Here is a 17,147-nt window from a genome sequence, read left to right on the forward strand (position 1 = left end):
GCAGCGTAGTTTCACGCCGAGCGATGCGAAGAAGAGACACGACGCGACGCGACGCGACGCGACGGGACGGTTGAATCGATCATTCGGGATCATTTCTAGCAAAGGGGAGAGATAAAGCAAGGCATAACAGCCTTTTCTAAGCTTACCCCCTTTTAATCGTTTCCTTTTCAAACGGACCGGCCTCGCCTAATACGTATACGCCTTTTATCCGATTCAAACACAACGTCTTTCGTTTAGGCTAACAATGTACGTACAGAGAAAAACCATAGGATTCTGCGAACAGCGTTAACTTAATCGCCGATTATAAACTACTCGAGAATCACGGAACAATTCTGTGGCTATTTTAGGACGATATTCTGCGATACGATGAAATTTTCAGTAACTTCGACGTACCGGTTAACGCGATAAGTCGAACGCTATAAATTTCAATTAATAGCGCGATATCACGTTCCCGAAGCTCGAATAAAATCGTGAAAAATCTCGGTCGCGTCGATAAGAAAGTTAACACGGGGTTCATTTACATCGAGAAACAGTGATTCGAGTAAGAACGTTAATTTGCATGTTCGCGACGCATCATCGTCACGTCACATGGCCAGCTAAGTTACGTTTGGCGTGTAAATCAGTGGTGGGGATACACTTGGGTGTTCCTATTGCACGTATGTACACGCTCGCTTGCAACCCCGCACATAAGTACGTGTATATGTATGTACGCGCGATCGCCGGTACACACGCGTGCGAATCGTTTGCACGTGCACAGAGGAACGTAGCGTGTAAATAGAGGTGGCGTACGGTGGGGATAGGACGCCTCTCTAAGCGACGCTTCGCGTCTTCGTCAGTCAAATCGCGATCGTCTCCGCGCGATGGGCCGCTGAGATCGCTAGTAAGACGCCGCAGCAACACAGCTATCATTGATGACAATTTGGAAAAACGGCTGATCGTTTACGAAAGCAGGCCAAGTAACAAACACCCAACAGTTGGCACGCGCGGATATTCCGTGTAACGCGTAACGTCGCGCTGTGCCGCGCCACATCGCATCGTATCGTACCGATCCTCCTCGACGAGAATAGATATTTACTCCGTGTGCTTGCCTTCCGGATTTTCGACGACACTTACCAGAATACGAACATCCGGATATCGGCTTTCAACCGGATCCTCTTTCACTGGTCTTCGTATTATTCTGTCACGCGAACGGACAACAACAAGAGTGAGACAAAGTGCTAGATCGTATAGTGAGAAAATATAAGATCAGAACCTTTTTTCGAGATGAAGACTTTGACGCTGGTGCTGCTGATACTAGTCGTCGCGACGACGTGTCACGAACCGTTCCAGGTGATTTTCCAATGGAACACCATCGAAGTTGTCTGGCCAACGGAAGAGGAACGACAATTCGCGCTCGACCACAATGATTACGTTCAAGCCAACAACTTTATAGCCGGTATCAAATTCTGGAAGGGTAAGATGTACTTGACAGTGCCTCGATGGAAAAACGGTGTACCCGTGACTCTGGGAGTGACCTCGGCAACCCCGGTCAACCGAGTAACCAATCCCAAACTAGAAGCTTTCCCAAACTGGGAGATGCAAAAGATAGACGATTGCAGTGCCCTTCAGTTTGTCCAGAGTATGGAGATCGATCCTCTAGGACGCATGTGGGTCCCCGACTCTGGGAAAATGTCTCCTCTATCCATCGAGACTAAAACCACTTGTCCACCCAAGCTGGTGATCCTAAATCTAGAAAAGAACGGCGAGGTTTTGCGTACGTACGAGTTTCCTCCGCACGTGGCTCGTCACGGTACCGCTCATTTGAACGACATCGTTCTGGATCACGAAGACGGTGGCATGGCGTATATAACCGACAGCGATCGCGAGGATCCAGGAATAATCGTCTACTCGTTGAGGAATAACACCTCCTGGAAGGTCAGACACGATTCCATGAAAGCTAAACCGGAGGCTGTCAGTTTCATGATATCCAAGACACCGATTAACACGCCCATAGCCGTCGATGGAATCGCTTTGTCTCCCGCGAGCGTCAGCGAGAGACAGGTGTACTACTCACCGTTGTCTTCCTTCCACTTGTATTCCATTCCAACGTCGGTTCTCAAGACCAACATGACCAACGTAGACGAACACGTGAACGAACTGGGCAGAAAGAATTCTCAGACGGATGGAATGATGATGTCAGCGAAGGGAGTGCTATACTTTGGCCTGTTAGCCGACGATGCAGTGGCCATGTGGGACACCAAACAGTCCAGCTCGTTCGCCACCGGCCAGAGAGTGATCTCTAGGGATCACGAAAGGATGCAGTGGCCGGACACGTTCGCTTTCGACGAGGATGGTAACTTTTACTGCGTCACCAACTCTCTGCAAAACATTTTGAACAATCGTGTGAACGCCAGCGTGCCAAACTATCGCGTGGTCAGAGCAAGAACAGGGGTCAAGAGTTATCAATATTTGGAGGACGGAAGCGCACCGGAGCAGCCGGAGATACCTACTTCAGTCGCTAACAGGATTAGCTTCGCGATGGCTACCGGATTAGCCATTCTGTTGGCTTACGCCGCACAGTAACGTCTTTCTCCCTCTTCGTTCTCCTTTTTCTTCGTAGAGATAGACCGTGTAGTGTACGGACACGCACGCTCGGGCATACCAAAGCGTTTAGCTTGTCTCCAAAGAGACGTTCGTTTTATCTTTTCAGTTAGATAACGAGCGACGAAACGACCCGTTCGATGCTTCTGCCGACCTTGACCGTGTAGACCACGTTCTCTATGGAAGCTCGATGTCTCGGACAAGAAATCTGAACGATCTTCAAGTTGTTCCTTACTGTTCGTTGTCCAACATTAATCGAAGAGTATCGAGCAATCGATTCAACCGTGCTTCGTTACCGATCTTCGTTATGGTTTCTTCGTCCATCGAACGACGTTCCTCCGGACGACGATCACGATTCTGATCCTGAAACGCAAAACTGAATATTTACTTATCGGTATTGTACTTCGAGTCGATCGGGAAACAATGATATTTTCGCTGAGAGCGAAAAAATATCGAGACTATCGAATCTACCAGTGAAATTAACACGCTTCCAGAAAGGAAATTGAACGGGTAACGAAGAAGAAATCGGCTCTTTTCGTGATTCAGGATTCAACCCCTTGTCGAGGGTTGAAAGGGTCATGAAACGTTTGTCACGATCGCGACGAAAGCCATTAACGATGAAAGTATCGGCTATCGAAAAATTCCTTTCTCCCGCGACCGAAATAGAAGAAGAGTATGACATATTACCGATTATAAATGACCGTTTGCGATTTTTGTAATACGAGATTTATCCCCTGTAACGTGCTGTTGACAACATTCCATTTCAAATCACAATTTTAATGCTTCGCGACAGAAACTATCTAGTTGCCGTTGAATATTTTGAAATTTCAAAGTTCCGACTTTTGGGGATCCGAGAATCCTGAGAAATTTGAAAAAAAAAAAAAAAAAATAGATTACGGAAAATTAGTTTTCATAAAGAAACAGTCATTTATTGACCCGTTACCGTATTAGTTAGGAGTAGCGTTACTACAGTAATTGCCAGCAATTACGTCTGCTGTTTCTATCTATGACCCGAGCTCTCTGGCTTGCAACTATATCGCGGATCTATAAATCTCGATAAAATGATATTTACGTTTTCTCATGGTTGTTTTATCGTTTAATGAAAATAAGGAGAAGGACGGAAATGAATCTAATAAGTACCTTAAGTCTCGTCGCCTTACAGCTTAAACTGTGAATACGTATACTATATATAATATATATCTGTATGTATGTATGTATGTATGTATGCGTGTGCAAATTATTGTGTACACTACACATGTACAAATAGCTTTAATGCATATGGCCTTATTCGCGACGATGAATTGAAATTGTATACCACACACCGTTCGAAAATGTCGCGTTATGAGTCATTTGTCTAAGCCTTGGTGAACGCAACAATTTTCCGCCATTTCGTAGTAATTAATGCCAACTATTCTTCTTATTCTTATTCGTTCGAAGCTGGATCGATCCGGAACGTTCGCCTCGTTAACGCGTCGATCAGAATCCTATTACCGATTCCTTCGTACAACGCCAACTCTCCTCCCTGTAATTCAATTTCTCTAAACAGTTTTTGCATCTGCACGCACCACGGCTCACGCGTTATCGATTACGATTTTAACACCATGTACAAGTTATATCTGTAATTGAATTTTCATCGATTTACCAACAGAATAGTCCATAAGTTATATTCGGTAACGCGATCGTCGCTCTTTCAGCCGATAGCCAGAATCCGCATGCTCGGCTGCGATTAATCGAAAACCAGGACTGCCGTCAAAGCTTGCGAGAGCTAGGCTGAATTACTTTCTATTCTGTTGAAGAGTACTCTGAGTTAGGTCGGTGATAAGGATCGCGCGAAATACAGAAATTTACGAGTTTAAGAATTTATAAATTTCACAGTTGAAAATTTCGACATCGAAAATGAATCGCGGATCAAATGCACGCGCATCGTTTGTAACCTTTCGCCAGAAAGGTGATACGATAAAAAATAAAGAAACCACTCTACTATTTTATCGGAAATTGTTATTCGTTGGAAAAACTCAAAGACGTACGGTCAAGTAGCATCGAGGCAATCTCGCTTTCAACCTCTCTTCCCACAATTGTCTCCTCTTTCAGCACGCAGCGTCCCAGTTTTGCGGCAAAACGAGGCACACGCACATTAATACGCGCTACAAACGTAGCCGAGGCTTAGCCCTGAACCGCGAGTCAACGAACGCCCAGGGAGAGGCTCGGAAGATTACAAAACTCCTCTGAGAACGCGCACCGTGCACCTGAGATTAACAGCTTAAATCTAGGAGTCATCATGTACCACCGTGTGCACTCTGCGTTCTCGTTTGCGTTGCGCTTACCATCCAGCTTCGATTTCTCGATCAATGAATGGAAAGCGGAATTATAGAATCTACCGTTTCTAAACTGTGCTTTTGGATTTTCCAATACATAGTAAAATTAGTCTCGTATCCATTGATTCACTGCTTCGGAAGTCACAGTAAAGCAGATTAGCGGTGTATAGATTTGATCCTTCGGTGGTGCTGCAAAAACAGAAATAACAAACAGATGATTTATTCTTTAGTCACACCAAAGTTATTACTAGAAACTTCATTGCGTTATAAACATGTTAAAAAAAACAGGCTGATACCGACAACAGTCGAAATGATACATTGAATGAGTAATAAATTCAACGTAAAAGCGCGAACGCGTAGCCTTCGATGCGAAATTCGCGGTAATCGATTGTCTTTATAACAAATGATGTCATCGCATCGTGCTATGAAAAGAATATTAAACGTTTTTGACTCATACACGGAGAGTTCGATGATGATTACTATTTGCACGTTGAACGATTCGTGCGTTCATCGAAAATTCGGACAGTCGGAATTCGAAAAAATGAAATCAGCAAATTAATTATTTGTATTTCTCTTTGAAAACAATTGCATACCCAAATTGTGAAACGTTCGGATACCGATACTGTTCTCGAGTACAGTGTTCTTCCGTCTTTCGTCATCGTTTTCGAACTTAGAAAAATATCTAAAGTAGCTTTCGCAACGCTTTTCAATGGTAAAAATATCTGTAGATTATACACGACAGGTAGACCGATCTGCATGATGAGCTTCCTTATTCTCTAGGTCCTAGGGTAATAGCGTAACTCGTAATATATTTGAATTTTCAAACTGACAAACTTTAAAAATGAGTAAATCAGAAATATAAAAACTTGAAACCTGTCCAATTTACAAATATCTCCCCAATTGTTCTTCATCGAAGGAAACCTCCAGTGCATAATAGACCTGCAAGTAATGCTTTCTATTACGCGAGAGTCTCTGATTGCGTTTGGTTTCGTCGAGGGTTTCGGTCGGTTGAGCTCGATTACAGTTGATTTTCAGGCTGGAACGCTTCACGCGCGATCGTAAAATCGTTTCCTGTTTATATTGTTCATTTAAATCCACGTGAAAATGTTTCGTGCCAACTCATAATTGGTATAAATTGATTCAGTTTATTAGCAACGTTTTTTCTAGACGACGATGCTCGATTAGTTGATTCTTACGAGACGATACGAAGCGAGGCGAAACTAATCTCGGCACGCGTTAATTATATTATTTCGAGGTCGTTTCATGTATCAACATATTTGTACATGTAGGATTAATATATTTTCTACGATCGTAAATCGTCCGGAGTGTCCTGTAACAAATGAAATAAGTTAAAAATAATTTCATTCGATTATGGGTAATTAAAAAGTAAGAAGTTAAATCTGTTTTTGGAAATCATTTTAATTTTTTTTAATGAAAACTAAATATTAGCATTTTGTTCCTTTTTACCATGTATGTTCAACTTACTTTTTCGTGAAGAATCAATTAACATCATAATATTTTTACGAAACATACGATATATATAATATTATATAGCATGGAGATGCGTCTAAAAAAATTTTATATAATCGTGTATCGTATTTGTTTAAAACTTATTACGCTGTGTAGTAGTTTGTAATTTCGTTAACGTATCATGTTTACATAAGTTATATCCTATTAATAAAAAAAATAGATGTAAGTAATCCTTGAATTCCTTCTTCGATTATCATTCTCGACAATTCTTGATCATTCGTTGCATAACTGCATCATAAACGATGTCTGTCTCGTTAACATATCTAACCAGATCTTTGCCCAGTGCTTTTTTAATAGAATTTGCAGGCTCTATTTTTAGGACGTTACGTTTGAACCGAGTGTTATACGCGTCGGTAATTCAGATAATCCTTTCTATTGTCACAGACTTAGATAAGTACATACAGTAGCGAGAACGGTGGATTTCCCTCGCAAAAATGGCGACGTTGAGACTGTAGACGTACTTATTTATAGTTGAGATATACACTGAACTGTAGGTTACTCGAAAAAATTTAGAATTCGGTCGAGACGAAATGCCCCATTACTATTTCTTTTTTATTTTTAATTACTTAGTTAAATTTAAGGATTCACTCTGCACTCGCCTTTATTCGAAGGAAGCTGCGTTGCACACAAGTGCATGAGATGAATCCTTTGCAATGCCTCAGATTCTGAAAATAAGGCGAAAAGTTTATTGAGGGAATAAAAAACGGAAAAAAGGAAAGATAAATTAATCGTACAATGTTGATAGTATCCGTTTTAATACCGACGATTTCAAGAACTACAATGAACAAAATGATTAAATGATTTAATCAAAATGAAGTTGATTAAATAGTAAACGTAGAATGTAGATATTTCTGTTAATGATCAATACAATATCGAACATTTAAATAATCTAGTGCATGAAATTGAAAATTTGCATTACATTTATCATAAATATTTAGTAGTACTTACTTGTAATATTTCTACTCAAAAAGAAACAAAAAGAAATAAACTATTACTTTTAATTTTTGTAATTTACGGTTTAATTTTAAAAGTGTAAACGGCTTAAAATTGTGTTTCCATATTCCGATTCGAATGCTTTAATCGCAAACAATTGAGCAGACATCTGACGGCAAACAAACAAACTAATGAATTAGATAATAATCGATACATCGAATATAAAATACTGTACCTTGACGATATGCTTCGACCGATAACGTTGCAATTTTTTTCAGAATAATATGTATCATGATTTTTTTTAAAATCGGCCAAACATTGGTGTTAGTACATACTCAACAAAAAACAGAAGAAATCACCATATTCAAAATTCAACATTTTTCGATTTTTTACAGACACAAATAAAGTACAACACAGGTGAAAAAAGGAAATGTAGAAAAAGGAACGCAATTGTTTCAAACAATAGAGACAACCGTTTAAAAAACAGGTTACTCGTGTACATATTTTATTGCATTAAATGATACAATATCACGTATTCCTTTTGAAATAAAAGTTTATTAAAATTACCTATGTGATTTGACTGAAATTTAACAAATTCAATCTTTATTTAAAAATTAAAATAACGTTATCAAAAATATGAAATAACTTTCTTCGATAAATATCTATATTTATTTTCATAAAATGTATTCAATAATACGTATTTTTCAATAATTTCCTCTAAAAAGCATGCAAGAATATAATTTGTCTTCAGATATATGTATAAATGTCATCAAGATTTTCGTCTGATTACATTTTTCTCTATACTGTGGTAACAATAAAACACTATTATTATTTGCTACTTAAGCTGAATGTCTCAAAATAATAAATTGTCTTATATTCCATATACTTTTTCAGTAATTAAACACATATTATGAATTTATTACTACTTATGCGGTACAAAAACGAACTGTGTATTGTAAAATAAATTTACAAAATTACCCTCAAATAAATGCTGACATACTGATTCTTAACTACAATGATATTAATAGTTATTTCCTCGATTTTAATGAATATATGTATCATCAGTTATGTTCCTGTGCCTTGTCAACATTCGTACACAAAGATCACAAGCGAGAATGAATGTCTCTACTTATACAAACTGTGTAAGGTAGCATAACATGTCATTTGACATTTTATAAACCAATCTTATTTTCAATTAATTCTATGCATGTAATACAAACAAACGTATAATTAACACAAAAGTTATTCTAGCTTTTGTTACGTTTTCACATACTTAAAGAAATATTATTTAAAAACGTTCCTTCTATCTTTTTAAGGTCAATATTTTATACAATGTTTAAATTAAATTGTTATTTAAAAGTTTTAAATAACGTTTTGAAATAATCTTTCTGAAGTACAGATATGTTTATAATATATAAGATTTACATTTGTCCCATGTTGATGTTTACATGACCTGCTCTCGTAATATAAACATACTTCAGCAAATAAGGAAAATTAAAAATGTGCAACATATTTTAAATAGTATTGTTCAACTCAAGACGCGGCCTTTTGCTGCGAACTGTGCCACCGTCATCTTCGGAATCACCATTAGCGGATAAAAAATCTCTTTTCCTGACAGTATGCTAAAAAACAGAAATAATAAATATCTTCTGATATTCGAATTATTGGAAGCAAACTAGATTTTATACATAAGCAAATAATTCATACATTTATATCCCAATGTTGATGGAGGTACCTTAATAATATGGTTGTTTTTTCTGTAACTATAACTGAAAATAATGATTACATTTACAGTTAATAATTTTTATTTCCATAACATACATCTATTTGTTTCAACTTGAACTTACTTTGCTCCGAGGGATGATCTTTTGTGGGAAGATATACCGAAGGTTTCTTTACACAGATTCTGTTTCCGCTATCCGTGTGAAAATTGGCAAAATTATTTTCATTGTGTGAAGGCAAACCTTTTAAAAATTCAGCAACAGACTGGAAATAATACGAATCCAATTATCATTACATTAATAAATATCGAATGCAAGAAAAGTTTTTAAAAAGATACGAACACAGATAATTTAGCACAAACTACCTTCTTCTAATGATTACAAACGCTTTAGTAAATTGAGGAATCATTTACAGTGTCGGTAAAATAATTATTTTCTCTCATAATATTTAGAGACATACATAACCTAATATGATGATTTTTAAAGGAGTCGAAATCACAAAATACAAACGAGAAATAAATTTTACCATTTTTATATATTCAAATGTCTCCACTTTATAGTCCTTCGAAATATTCATACACTTTCGAAGAAATATTAATTCTCAAAACTCTCTAACTAATACAAAAGTAATTTCCATCACTCGCATCACTTCAATATTCTCCAAACAACCGCAGACTCGGAAATATATAGATTCTATTCTCCCTGTCAATTAATGACGTAAAAGATCTGTGAATTCAAATGACGAGAGTTAAATCATTAATTATATACATCAGCTTCTATTTTATTTGTCAGCGTACCAAGCTTTTATAAAAATTCTCTACGATTATAATTATAATTTCATTACTGATTGCCAATAATTTTATATAAAAAATGTTATCAACGTTTGAATTTTAATTTGTAAGCATTTTAATACAGTCATATAACAGTTTACGAATAATATATATACTTGTTACACAATTTGCTAATTACCTTCGTTCTTTTTGTAGCTTATAAAAGGATGTATGTAAGCAAATAATGTAAACAATGTCACGTCTGACACTTCCGAATATAAACATAACCTTAAGAAGATAGTGAGAATGACATTATATTATTTCTAAATACCAGTGATATAATGTACAAGAAAGTATGGAAGCATTTAAGAAAAATTGATGATACATTTGAACTTGAACCAGAAACGATAAAAAAGACACAATGCTTTGTAAGAGTTAATTTTGTACACATAGCATTTGATTGTAACGAAGAACATTTTGTTGCAACTGATACAGCAGGATATTTATATTATATTGATCTAACAAATAGTTGCCCTTCCTACCAGAAATTAGGAAATGTTGGAAGAACAACTTTTATAGCATTCAATCCTATTAATAACTTTGAAATACTAATTGGCCTGACCACAAGCGACATAAAAATTTTAAGAGTAAATATAAATATTTCCCAGTGTTGTTTATTGATCGCTCACAAGTTACCACCTGTACACATTTCCTTTTTTAAACAATACTGTTTAACATCTTCGGATAAAGAAGTCATAATATGGTGTTTGCGTTCTTGCACCAAGGCTCAACAATTAAAAATTAATACAAAGAATATTATCTTAAAGAAAGCAAGTTTCTCAAACTTGGGACATGTTGTTGTGTTGTATAATAACGATACGTTACAAGCATGGAACTTTAATCAACTGGAAAATGATACTAAAATTGACACAAAAGTATATGGTATACGAAATATTAAAGATTTCCTTTTCACACAAAATGGAAGAGCAATGATCATAGCTAGTGCTCAAAATAAAATCATTATTCTAAATACATGTAACTGGAATTTAATGAAAACTTTGAATTTGCCAGAAAATTTTATTAACATGAAGCATTTGTCTCTTGTACCGCAACCTTTAGATGGCGGTGCAAATAATATAGTGGCATGTCTTTCTCCAAGTTGTACCCTTTTTTTCTTTGATTTGAATCGATCCTGTACATTTGAAACTTTGCATCTTATGAAGCCCATAAAAAAAATTGTAATTTCACCACTTGGTAGATACATAGCATACATCGAAAAAGAAGGACATTTAAAATTAGTAGTTACTGAAAAACTATTTTCGGAAAAGTGTGGACCTTTACAAAAATTAAAAGAACCATGTAGGCCAATCTCACACGGAATACATGATCATTTGTCATACGTTCAAGAAAACATAAAACAAGAATTACACTTAGACAGACTGATGCTTATTTTGAAAGAATTCGGAGAATACCCTGAGAACTATCGTTTACTAATATGGTCAACTATTTTGAAACTACCAGCTAATAAAAATGCGTATAATAATCTGGCTAATAAAGCTGTCAACTCCAATTTTGCAACTAAACTTTTAAAAAGCTATCCATTAGCTGACAGAAATAAAAAAATATTATTAACTACAACAATAAATTGTTTAATACAATGGTGTCCTTTATTGGTACAATGTTCATTTCTACCAAACTTAGTTTTTCCGTTTGTTATGGTATTTCAGGTAATATAACATAAATTATAGGTAGCATATCATATGAGGCTAAACTTTAGACCTTTTTGTAATAACTGCTTTACTTTTATTACAGAAAAATCTTCTAGTTAGTTTTGAACTTATATTGAGTGTGTTGCTAAATTTTTGTCAAAAATGGTTTGAATATCATCCTTTACCACCTTTAAATATACTTGGTATAATAGAAAATATACTTCTGTATACAAATCCATCTCTACTGAATATTTTTTGTGAACGAGGAATAACATCAAGTGAATATGCATGGCCACTTTTGAAAACTGCAATGAGCGAAGTTTTGTCTGGTTCTGAATGGATCATTTTATGGGATCATTTAATATCGTTTAAAAAACCTTCACTTTTGTTAATGACTGTTGTTGCATACAGTATTTGCTCTCATGAAATTATACTCTCTTCATTGCAAACACAAGAAAGCATTAAACGGTATTTTACTAGCCAAGGCCATATCGGAGCCAAGGAGTTAATAAAAGTTGCTCAGCAACTCGATAATGATATTCCATTAAGAATACATCCTAATTATTATATCAAGTAAAGCAGTTGTCATTATCACCTGTGTAAGATGATGTATCATTTATAAAATACTTCTTTTTTTTACAGGAACGAAATAGATATACTATCTTCCAAAGGACCATATCAATCATTTATGATACATGATTTCCCGAAATTTTTAACTGACGATCTTTCTGTCGCTGAATTAGAAAAATTAAAAGAAAAGGAGCGAATTTTTCAGGAGTGTAGTTGCAAAGAATTAAAAATTGCAGAAAAAAATAGACTAAAATATGAAACGAAAGTTTTCATGGATCAAATTCATAGAGCAAGATTAAGAGGTGAAAATATTTTGTCAAGAAAATAAGATAATACCTTTATTATTTGAATTAAAATTCATTTCTATTTTTTAGAAGCACAAAAATGTAACAGAGAGCAATTGTTAAGCATAGACTGGAAATCAATGAAATACCAAGCAATGGATACTTGTCTTTGCGATTGTTCACAAAATATTCTACATTTAGATTTATGTACCCCAGATAATCAAGGTATTACATACTCTAAAGATGACAAAACAGAACATTATCACCAGTTGCAACAAAACGTTGATAAATTAGAATATGAAGTACAAAGTCTTTTGGATTCACTAAGATCTCAGAAGACGAAGGTAAGCGCACCTATGTGCATCTAATATATTTTGTAGTTATCTTAAGCAAAATAGCAGTTTTTTGTTTAATAAAGATATTAATGAAAGCTACAATTCATATAAATTTATTATGCAATTTTTATATAATATTTACAATTTAAAAATATTACAAAATATCTGTGTAGACGAAATTATAAAACAATAAAATTTTGTATGTACATGTAAACTTGATAAAAATATTACTCTCTTTATTTAAATGCTTTACTTGAAGAATGTTAGTAGTATTGTACTGTAGTATTATTTAAATTTTTCATTTGGAATTATGCTTTCAATGTTTTTTGAAGGTAAAGGTTAATCATATTGAACAAATGAATGGACAGGAACGTCAACCTTAGCCCTTCCATTTAAATTAGTTAGTTCAATTATTACTAAACATTCAATTACTTCAGCTTCAGCTGATTTTACCAATTTTATCGCAGCTTCCATGGAACCTACCATTAGTTTTGTCAGAATTAATTTCTTCGTATTTCATGTATATAAGCTTGTATACATTTTATTATTAGTATCTTACCTCCTGTTGCTAATAGGTCATCTACAATGAGCACTCGTGTTCCTTTATTTATATATTCTTCTTGTATTTCAAGGGTATCCTACATAAACAGTGTTTTTTAATAACATCAAGAGCAATATTGATGATATAATATTATAAAATAAAATTGTTTATATACCTCCCCATATTCAAGGGTAAAGGCTTGTTGTAAAACCTTTCCTGGGAGCTTTCCTTTCTTTCTAATTGGTAAGAAAGGCTTACCCATTTCCATGCATATAATAGGTCCAAAAAGAAAACCTCTGGAATCAAGACCTATAACCAAGTCAACTTCAAGAAATAGAATATGCTCTACTATTAAATCTCTCATTGCTCTTATTGCTGCTGTATCACGAAATACGCCAAATATGTCTCTGAAAGTATAAAAGCATTTTACTTTTGAACCAATATTGGTTACATTGATTAAACAATTGATAAAAACTATTTAAATAAAATAAAACAGATATGTATATTATTTACCTAAATATGATACCAGGTTTAGGGAAATCGGGATAACTTTTAATTGCATTTCGTAACAATTCAATCTTTTCGTTTTTATTCATCATCGACGATCAATGGCTCAAATTATTAAACGTGTATTTATTTTATTAATATACCACCCAGACATGTAAAATACGAAATATTTAACCTAATAGCTATTAGCCTCATCGCATTCGCCTCAATGCAGCCAACAGACGATCATTCAACGCACATATTATTTTACACTAGGCGATTTTGGGTACTGATTGCAGCCCGGTTCTTACTATTCGTTTGTTTAGTTTGAACATTATTCATATCTTTCTTTCCTGGACTTTATTCATTCTTTCATCTTTTTCTATTTCATAACGTGGAACTTAATTTCGGCCAACTCTTCTTCTTAACTAAAAGTATCCATAGTACATATAAAAAAAACTGTATAAATGTAAATGCAAATTATGTACAATTACAATTACTTAATAAAATTTAACAGATTTCATTTCAAAATCGTTTATTTCCTTCATTATTATATCATTTATTAGTGACGATTTATTAATCGCTAATTAAGAAATTACAGAAATTCTACAATTTATTACAAACGTCTTTACTTAATGTACTGTTTTATGCATAAAATAAATATTTGAGCCAAACTCAAATATTTAATAAATTGTGAGACGTGCATTTGAAGAATTACCCCCATTAAAAATCACAGAACCAACAATTATTGCAGTATGATAATCTTTGTAAATAAAAACTGGCAAGCTTTAAATCTTACTATTATCTTTTTAGCGTTTATATTTATCAATACCTTACAAGCTCTACAATAATTTTATTTATATACACAGTATATATTTTTCTCGTTGTTTTCTCTTATAACCACAAAACCAATTTATTATATAACAATATCTAAATATCATAAGATGATATTTAGTAAATTAAAATAATCTATAAACAGATTAATTGTAAGTTTATTTTATGTACTCTGAGGTAGTCTCAATGAATTAAAGCAATGCTTAAAACTATTATCAGTACACGATTAGTAGCAAGAATGTTTGTAAAAATGCTATTCATGCATACTCATACATAGTGTTAAACGTTACTGTATACAAGACTTCTGCTATAGTTGAAAAATTTACAAAATTTGTTGAAAATTATGTCTGTTCCAAAAATCTCATTTCTTATTTAATTGATAATAGCATTACCACTGGTTCAGACATTCCTAATTTTACACACTGGAAGAGACCACCTCGTATAGTTTAATGTCACATTTTAAAAATAACCAACAAAGAAAAATAATTAATTTGATAACGAAACCAAGCGAAGTAAATTAGTACTTAGATAAATTAAATAACATTTGGCTGATCGGGAATAAGAGAAGCAAAAAAGGTACTGAAAAATGTCCAAGTGAATGCAAGTGCACCAGGTCTCTCTTCTTCATTGTCTTCTTCTGCGTTTGTTCTTGCTTCGGTTTGTACAGTTGGTACCTGACCATTTGGTTGTTGAGGCACAAGTTGAGGGCCTATTGCTTCATTTTGTAACACCTGATTATTATTATCTCTTCTGTCTGCTCTACCATTGTTATTCTCAGCTAAGAGAATAGGTTGTACTCTGAAGAAACCACCTTGATATCTGTAAAATATACATTTGTTACGTATGTGTCCACTCTGTTAACACAAAATGTATAAATGTATGAACTTACAAATACATTGCAAATCCAAGAAATGTAACAATAAGAAATCTTAATGGAGAGGAATAAAAGTATACTATACTGAAGAGAACAATAATTCTTGACAACATGTAAAAAAAATCTAGCCAATCTCTATTAAAAGCACCATCTTCTCCAGCACCGTTATTTCCAGCATTAATATCAGCTTCTTGAGCAGCTGGTTGTTGCTGTTCATCGCCTACATTGTTGGCATTATTTATATTATTTGTGTATGAAGTTTGAACACTATCGTTTGTATTGATGTTCATTTGTTGAACATAGGGAATGCTGGTTTGTAATTGTATTCCTTGTGCCGCCATGCTATAACAAAATATTATATTTTATTATACATATTTCAAATTTCTTTTTCGAGTTTAATAAGTTACGAGTATTATTTACAATTGCATATACTGGGTAAAATAATGGGTATACGCTTGTTGCATCCAAGCCACTTGTTGACTATTCCTCGGATCAAAATATTGTTGTGCAGAATATAATTGCGTAGGCGCATGTTGCATGGAAATATTATTCATATTTTGACTCTGATTTTGTACATTATTTGGGTCATTTAATCTCATATGTTCAATAGTACTTCTTGCAGTAGGAATTGCATTTGTATTTTCCATAACTTGTTCCATCTTATTCACTGATGGTTTTTGCGAAGCACAAACTAAATGAACTATGTAAGTTTGATCTTCTTGCCCATCACATTGTCTTAAGACATCTTTCAAACATACAGAATCACTTAATAATTGTCCTGAATATATCAGTTTCTGACTTGCTCGTTCCTAAAAAATGCAAAACAACAATTAATGCAATATGTCTTTTTTAATTTGCAATTATCGTGTGGACTATTATTTTTATTGCCTTTAAATACTGATATATTGACATAATTCTATAACCGTGTATTAAATTTCGCGAAATAATAAAAATAATACAGATTTGTTATTAATAATATACTGCTTTCGCGAAGGATCTACAGACTATAGCTTTCACATAATTTCACATAATTGGATTCATGATAAGAACAATAAAACTCACGGGTTTACTAGGATAAACTTCGGCCAAATGTTCTTTTAATTGACCAACAGTCCACCCAATATCACAGTTCACAATTTGATCTTTAATTTGCTGATTCGGTACTTTTATCATTACTTTAACGGCAGTTCCTTCCATTGTTATCAATTTTGTTATTTTATATGTTTCGTTTGATCAGCTGTTTCTACGATTAGTATTAATTAACAGTGCCACCGAGGCAACCTGATACTTTCACGCTCTTAAAATTTATACGATGGTACTGTCTTACTTATCAAATTAGCTTGCCGTTTTGTACAAACTTTGTTGTATTATTTATTTGCATGCTAATTATACACATTCGTTGCTAGACAAATACGACTGGATTAAACTATACAACACGAACGAATATTTAATCGCTTGTATATTTTTCTGTCATTAAATGGAATCATGTATTTGGCGACTTGTCATTGGTTGTAGATTACAATTCATCTATATTTAAATAAAATCTGATCTCCATGTAGACTTCTTTGCTCTGTCTTACATTATGTCGATATCATAATGCATAACGTACGCAGAAGCATTTATTTCAAACTCGTCCAAATTTGATTACTCTTTTGTTTATGGTTT

General features: G+C 34.3%; 5 protein-coding genes across 6 annotated transcripts; 2 read left to right on the forward strand and 3 right to left on the reverse strand.

Moving 5' to 3' along the window:
• Nucleotides 1-1,263: 1,263 nt before the first annotated feature.
• LOC100877492 (L-dopachrome tautomerase yellow-h) lies at nt 1,264-4,568 on the forward strand. The gene has a single exon (XM_012297201.2). The coding sequence runs from the start codon at nt 1,264-1,266 to the stop codon at nt 2,560-2,562; it is 1,299 nt and encodes a 432-aa protein (XP_012152591.1). The 3' UTR covers nt 2,563-4,568.
• LOC105664110 (DET1- and DDB1-associated protein 1) lies at nt 3,445-9,746 on the reverse strand. Its single transcript, XM_076535171.1, has 5 exons — nt 9,606-9,746; nt 9,206-9,344; nt 9,066-9,127; nt 7,374-8,980; nt 3,445-7,090 (listed from the first exon to the last, which is right to left on the reverse strand). The coding sequence occupies exons 1-4, from the start codon at nt 9,654-9,656 to the stop codon at nt 8,873-8,875; spliced, it is 360 nt and encodes a 119-aa protein (XP_076391286.1). The 5' UTR covers nt 9,657-9,746; the 3' UTR covers nt 3,445-7,090; nt 7,374-8,872.
• A 444-nt stretch (nt 9,747-10,190) lies between these two features.
• Nucleotides 10,191-13,962, forward strand: LOC100883233 (TBC1 domain family member 31). Its single transcript, XM_003708268.3, has 5 exons — nt 10,191-11,576; nt 11,662-12,131; nt 12,201-12,430; nt 12,503-12,756; nt 13,380-13,962. Exons 1-5 carry the CDS (start codon nt 10,191-10,193, stop codon nt 13,434-13,436), a joined length of 2,397 nt encoding a protein of 798 aa, XP_003708316.2. The 3' UTR covers nt 13,437-13,962.
• On the reverse strand, nt 12,845-13,941 carry Aprt (adenine phosphoribosyltransferase). Its single transcript, XM_003708215.3, has 4 exons — nt 13,802-13,941; nt 13,464-13,695; nt 13,307-13,385; nt 12,845-13,226 (listed from the first exon to the last, which is right to left on the reverse strand). Exons 1-4 carry the CDS (start codon nt 13,885-13,887, stop codon nt 13,087-13,089), a joined length of 537 nt encoding a protein of 178 aa, XP_003708263.2. The 5' UTR covers nt 13,888-13,941; the 3' UTR covers nt 12,845-13,086.
• Nucleotides 13,963-14,561: 599 nt separating the features above from the next.
• On the reverse strand, nt 14,562-16,994 carry Herp (Homocysteine-induced endoplasmic reticulum protein). 2 transcript variants are annotated; one of them, XM_003708213.3, is made up of 4 exons: nt 16,545-16,994; nt 15,903-16,291; nt 15,498-15,824; nt 14,562-15,427 (listed from the first exon to the last, which is right to left on the reverse strand). In XM_003708213.3, exons 1-4 carry the CDS (start codon nt 16,677-16,679, stop codon nt 15,142-15,144), a joined length of 1,137 nt encoding a protein of 378 aa, XP_003708261.1. In that variant the 5' UTR covers nt 16,680-16,994; the 3' UTR covers nt 14,562-15,141. The 2 variants fall into 2 exon arrangements, with proteins under 2 accessions (XP_003708261.1, XP_076391265.1); XM_076535150.1 differs by lacking the exon at nt 16,545-16,994 and adding an exon at nt 16,371-16,409.
• Between the last annotated feature and the right edge of the window lie 153 nt (nt 16,995-17,147).

The sequence above is a fragment of the Megachile rotundata genome, chromosome 8, assembly GCF_050947335.1.
Source record: "Megachile rotundata isolate GNS110a chromosome 8, iyMegRotu1, whole genome shotgun sequence".
Taxonomy (NCBI): domain Eukaryota; kingdom Metazoa; phylum Arthropoda; class Insecta; order Hymenoptera; family Megachilidae; genus Megachile; species Megachile rotundata.

What these genes read in the sequence shown, in the direction of transcription:
- LOC100877492 (XM_012297201.2), top strand. Translation starts at nt 1,264, where the DNA reads ATGAAGACTTTGACGCTGGTGCTGCTGATACTAGTCGTCGCGACGACG.
- LOC105664110 (XM_076535171.1), bottom strand. Translation starts at nt 9,656, where the DNA reads ATGAATATTTCGAAGGACTATAAAGTGGAGACATTTGAATATATAAAA. An exon ending in CATTTGAATATATAAAAATG is followed by an intron (nt 9,345 to 9,605) that starts GTAAAATTTATT and finishes TATTATTTCCAG; the next exon opens with TCTGTTGCTGAATTTTTAAA. An exon ending in AGATCATCCCTCGGAGCAAA is followed by an intron (nt 9,128 to 9,205) that starts GTAAGTTCAAGT and finishes CATTATTTTCAG; the next exon opens with TTATAGTTACAGAAAAAACA.
- LOC100883233 (XM_003708268.3), top strand. Translation starts at nt 10,191, where the DNA reads ATGTACAAGAAAGTATGGAAGCATTTAAGAAAAATTGATGATACATTT. An exon ending in CGTTTGTTATGGTATTTCAG is followed by an intron (nt 11,577 to 11,661) that starts GTAATATAACAT and finishes CTTTTATTACAG; the next exon opens with AAAAATCTTCTAGTTAGTTT. An exon ending in TCATAGAGCAAGATTAAGAG is followed by an intron (nt 12,431 to 12,502) that starts GTGAAAATATTT and finishes TCTATTTTTTAG; the next exon opens with AAGCACAAAAATGTAACAGA.
- Aprt (XM_003708215.3), bottom strand. Translation starts at nt 13,887, where the DNA reads ATGATGAATAAAAACGAAAAGATTGAATTGTTACGAAATGCAATTAAA. An exon ending in AAACCTGGTATCATATTTAG is followed by an intron (nt 13,696 to 13,801) that starts GTAAATAATATA and finishes TTATACTTTCAG; the next exon opens with AGACATATTTGGCGTATTTC. An exon ending in TGACCTATTAGCAACAGGAG is followed by an intron (nt 13,227 to 13,306) that starts GTAAGATACTAA and finishes AACTAATGGTAG; the next exon opens with GTTCCATGGAAGCTGCGATA.
- Herp (XM_003708213.3), bottom strand. Translation starts at nt 16,679, where the DNA reads ATGGAAGGAACTGCCGTTAAAGTAATGATAAAAGTACCGAATCAGCAA. An exon ending in AAGTTTATCCTAGTAAACCC is followed by an intron (nt 16,292 to 16,544) that starts GTGAGTTTTATT and finishes TGCATTTTTTAG; the next exon opens with GAACGAGCAAGTCAGAAACT. An exon ending in TTTACCCAGTATATGCAATT is followed by an intron (nt 15,825 to 15,902) that starts GTAAATAATACT and finishes ATTTTGTTATAG; the next exon opens with CATGGCGGCACAAGGAATAC.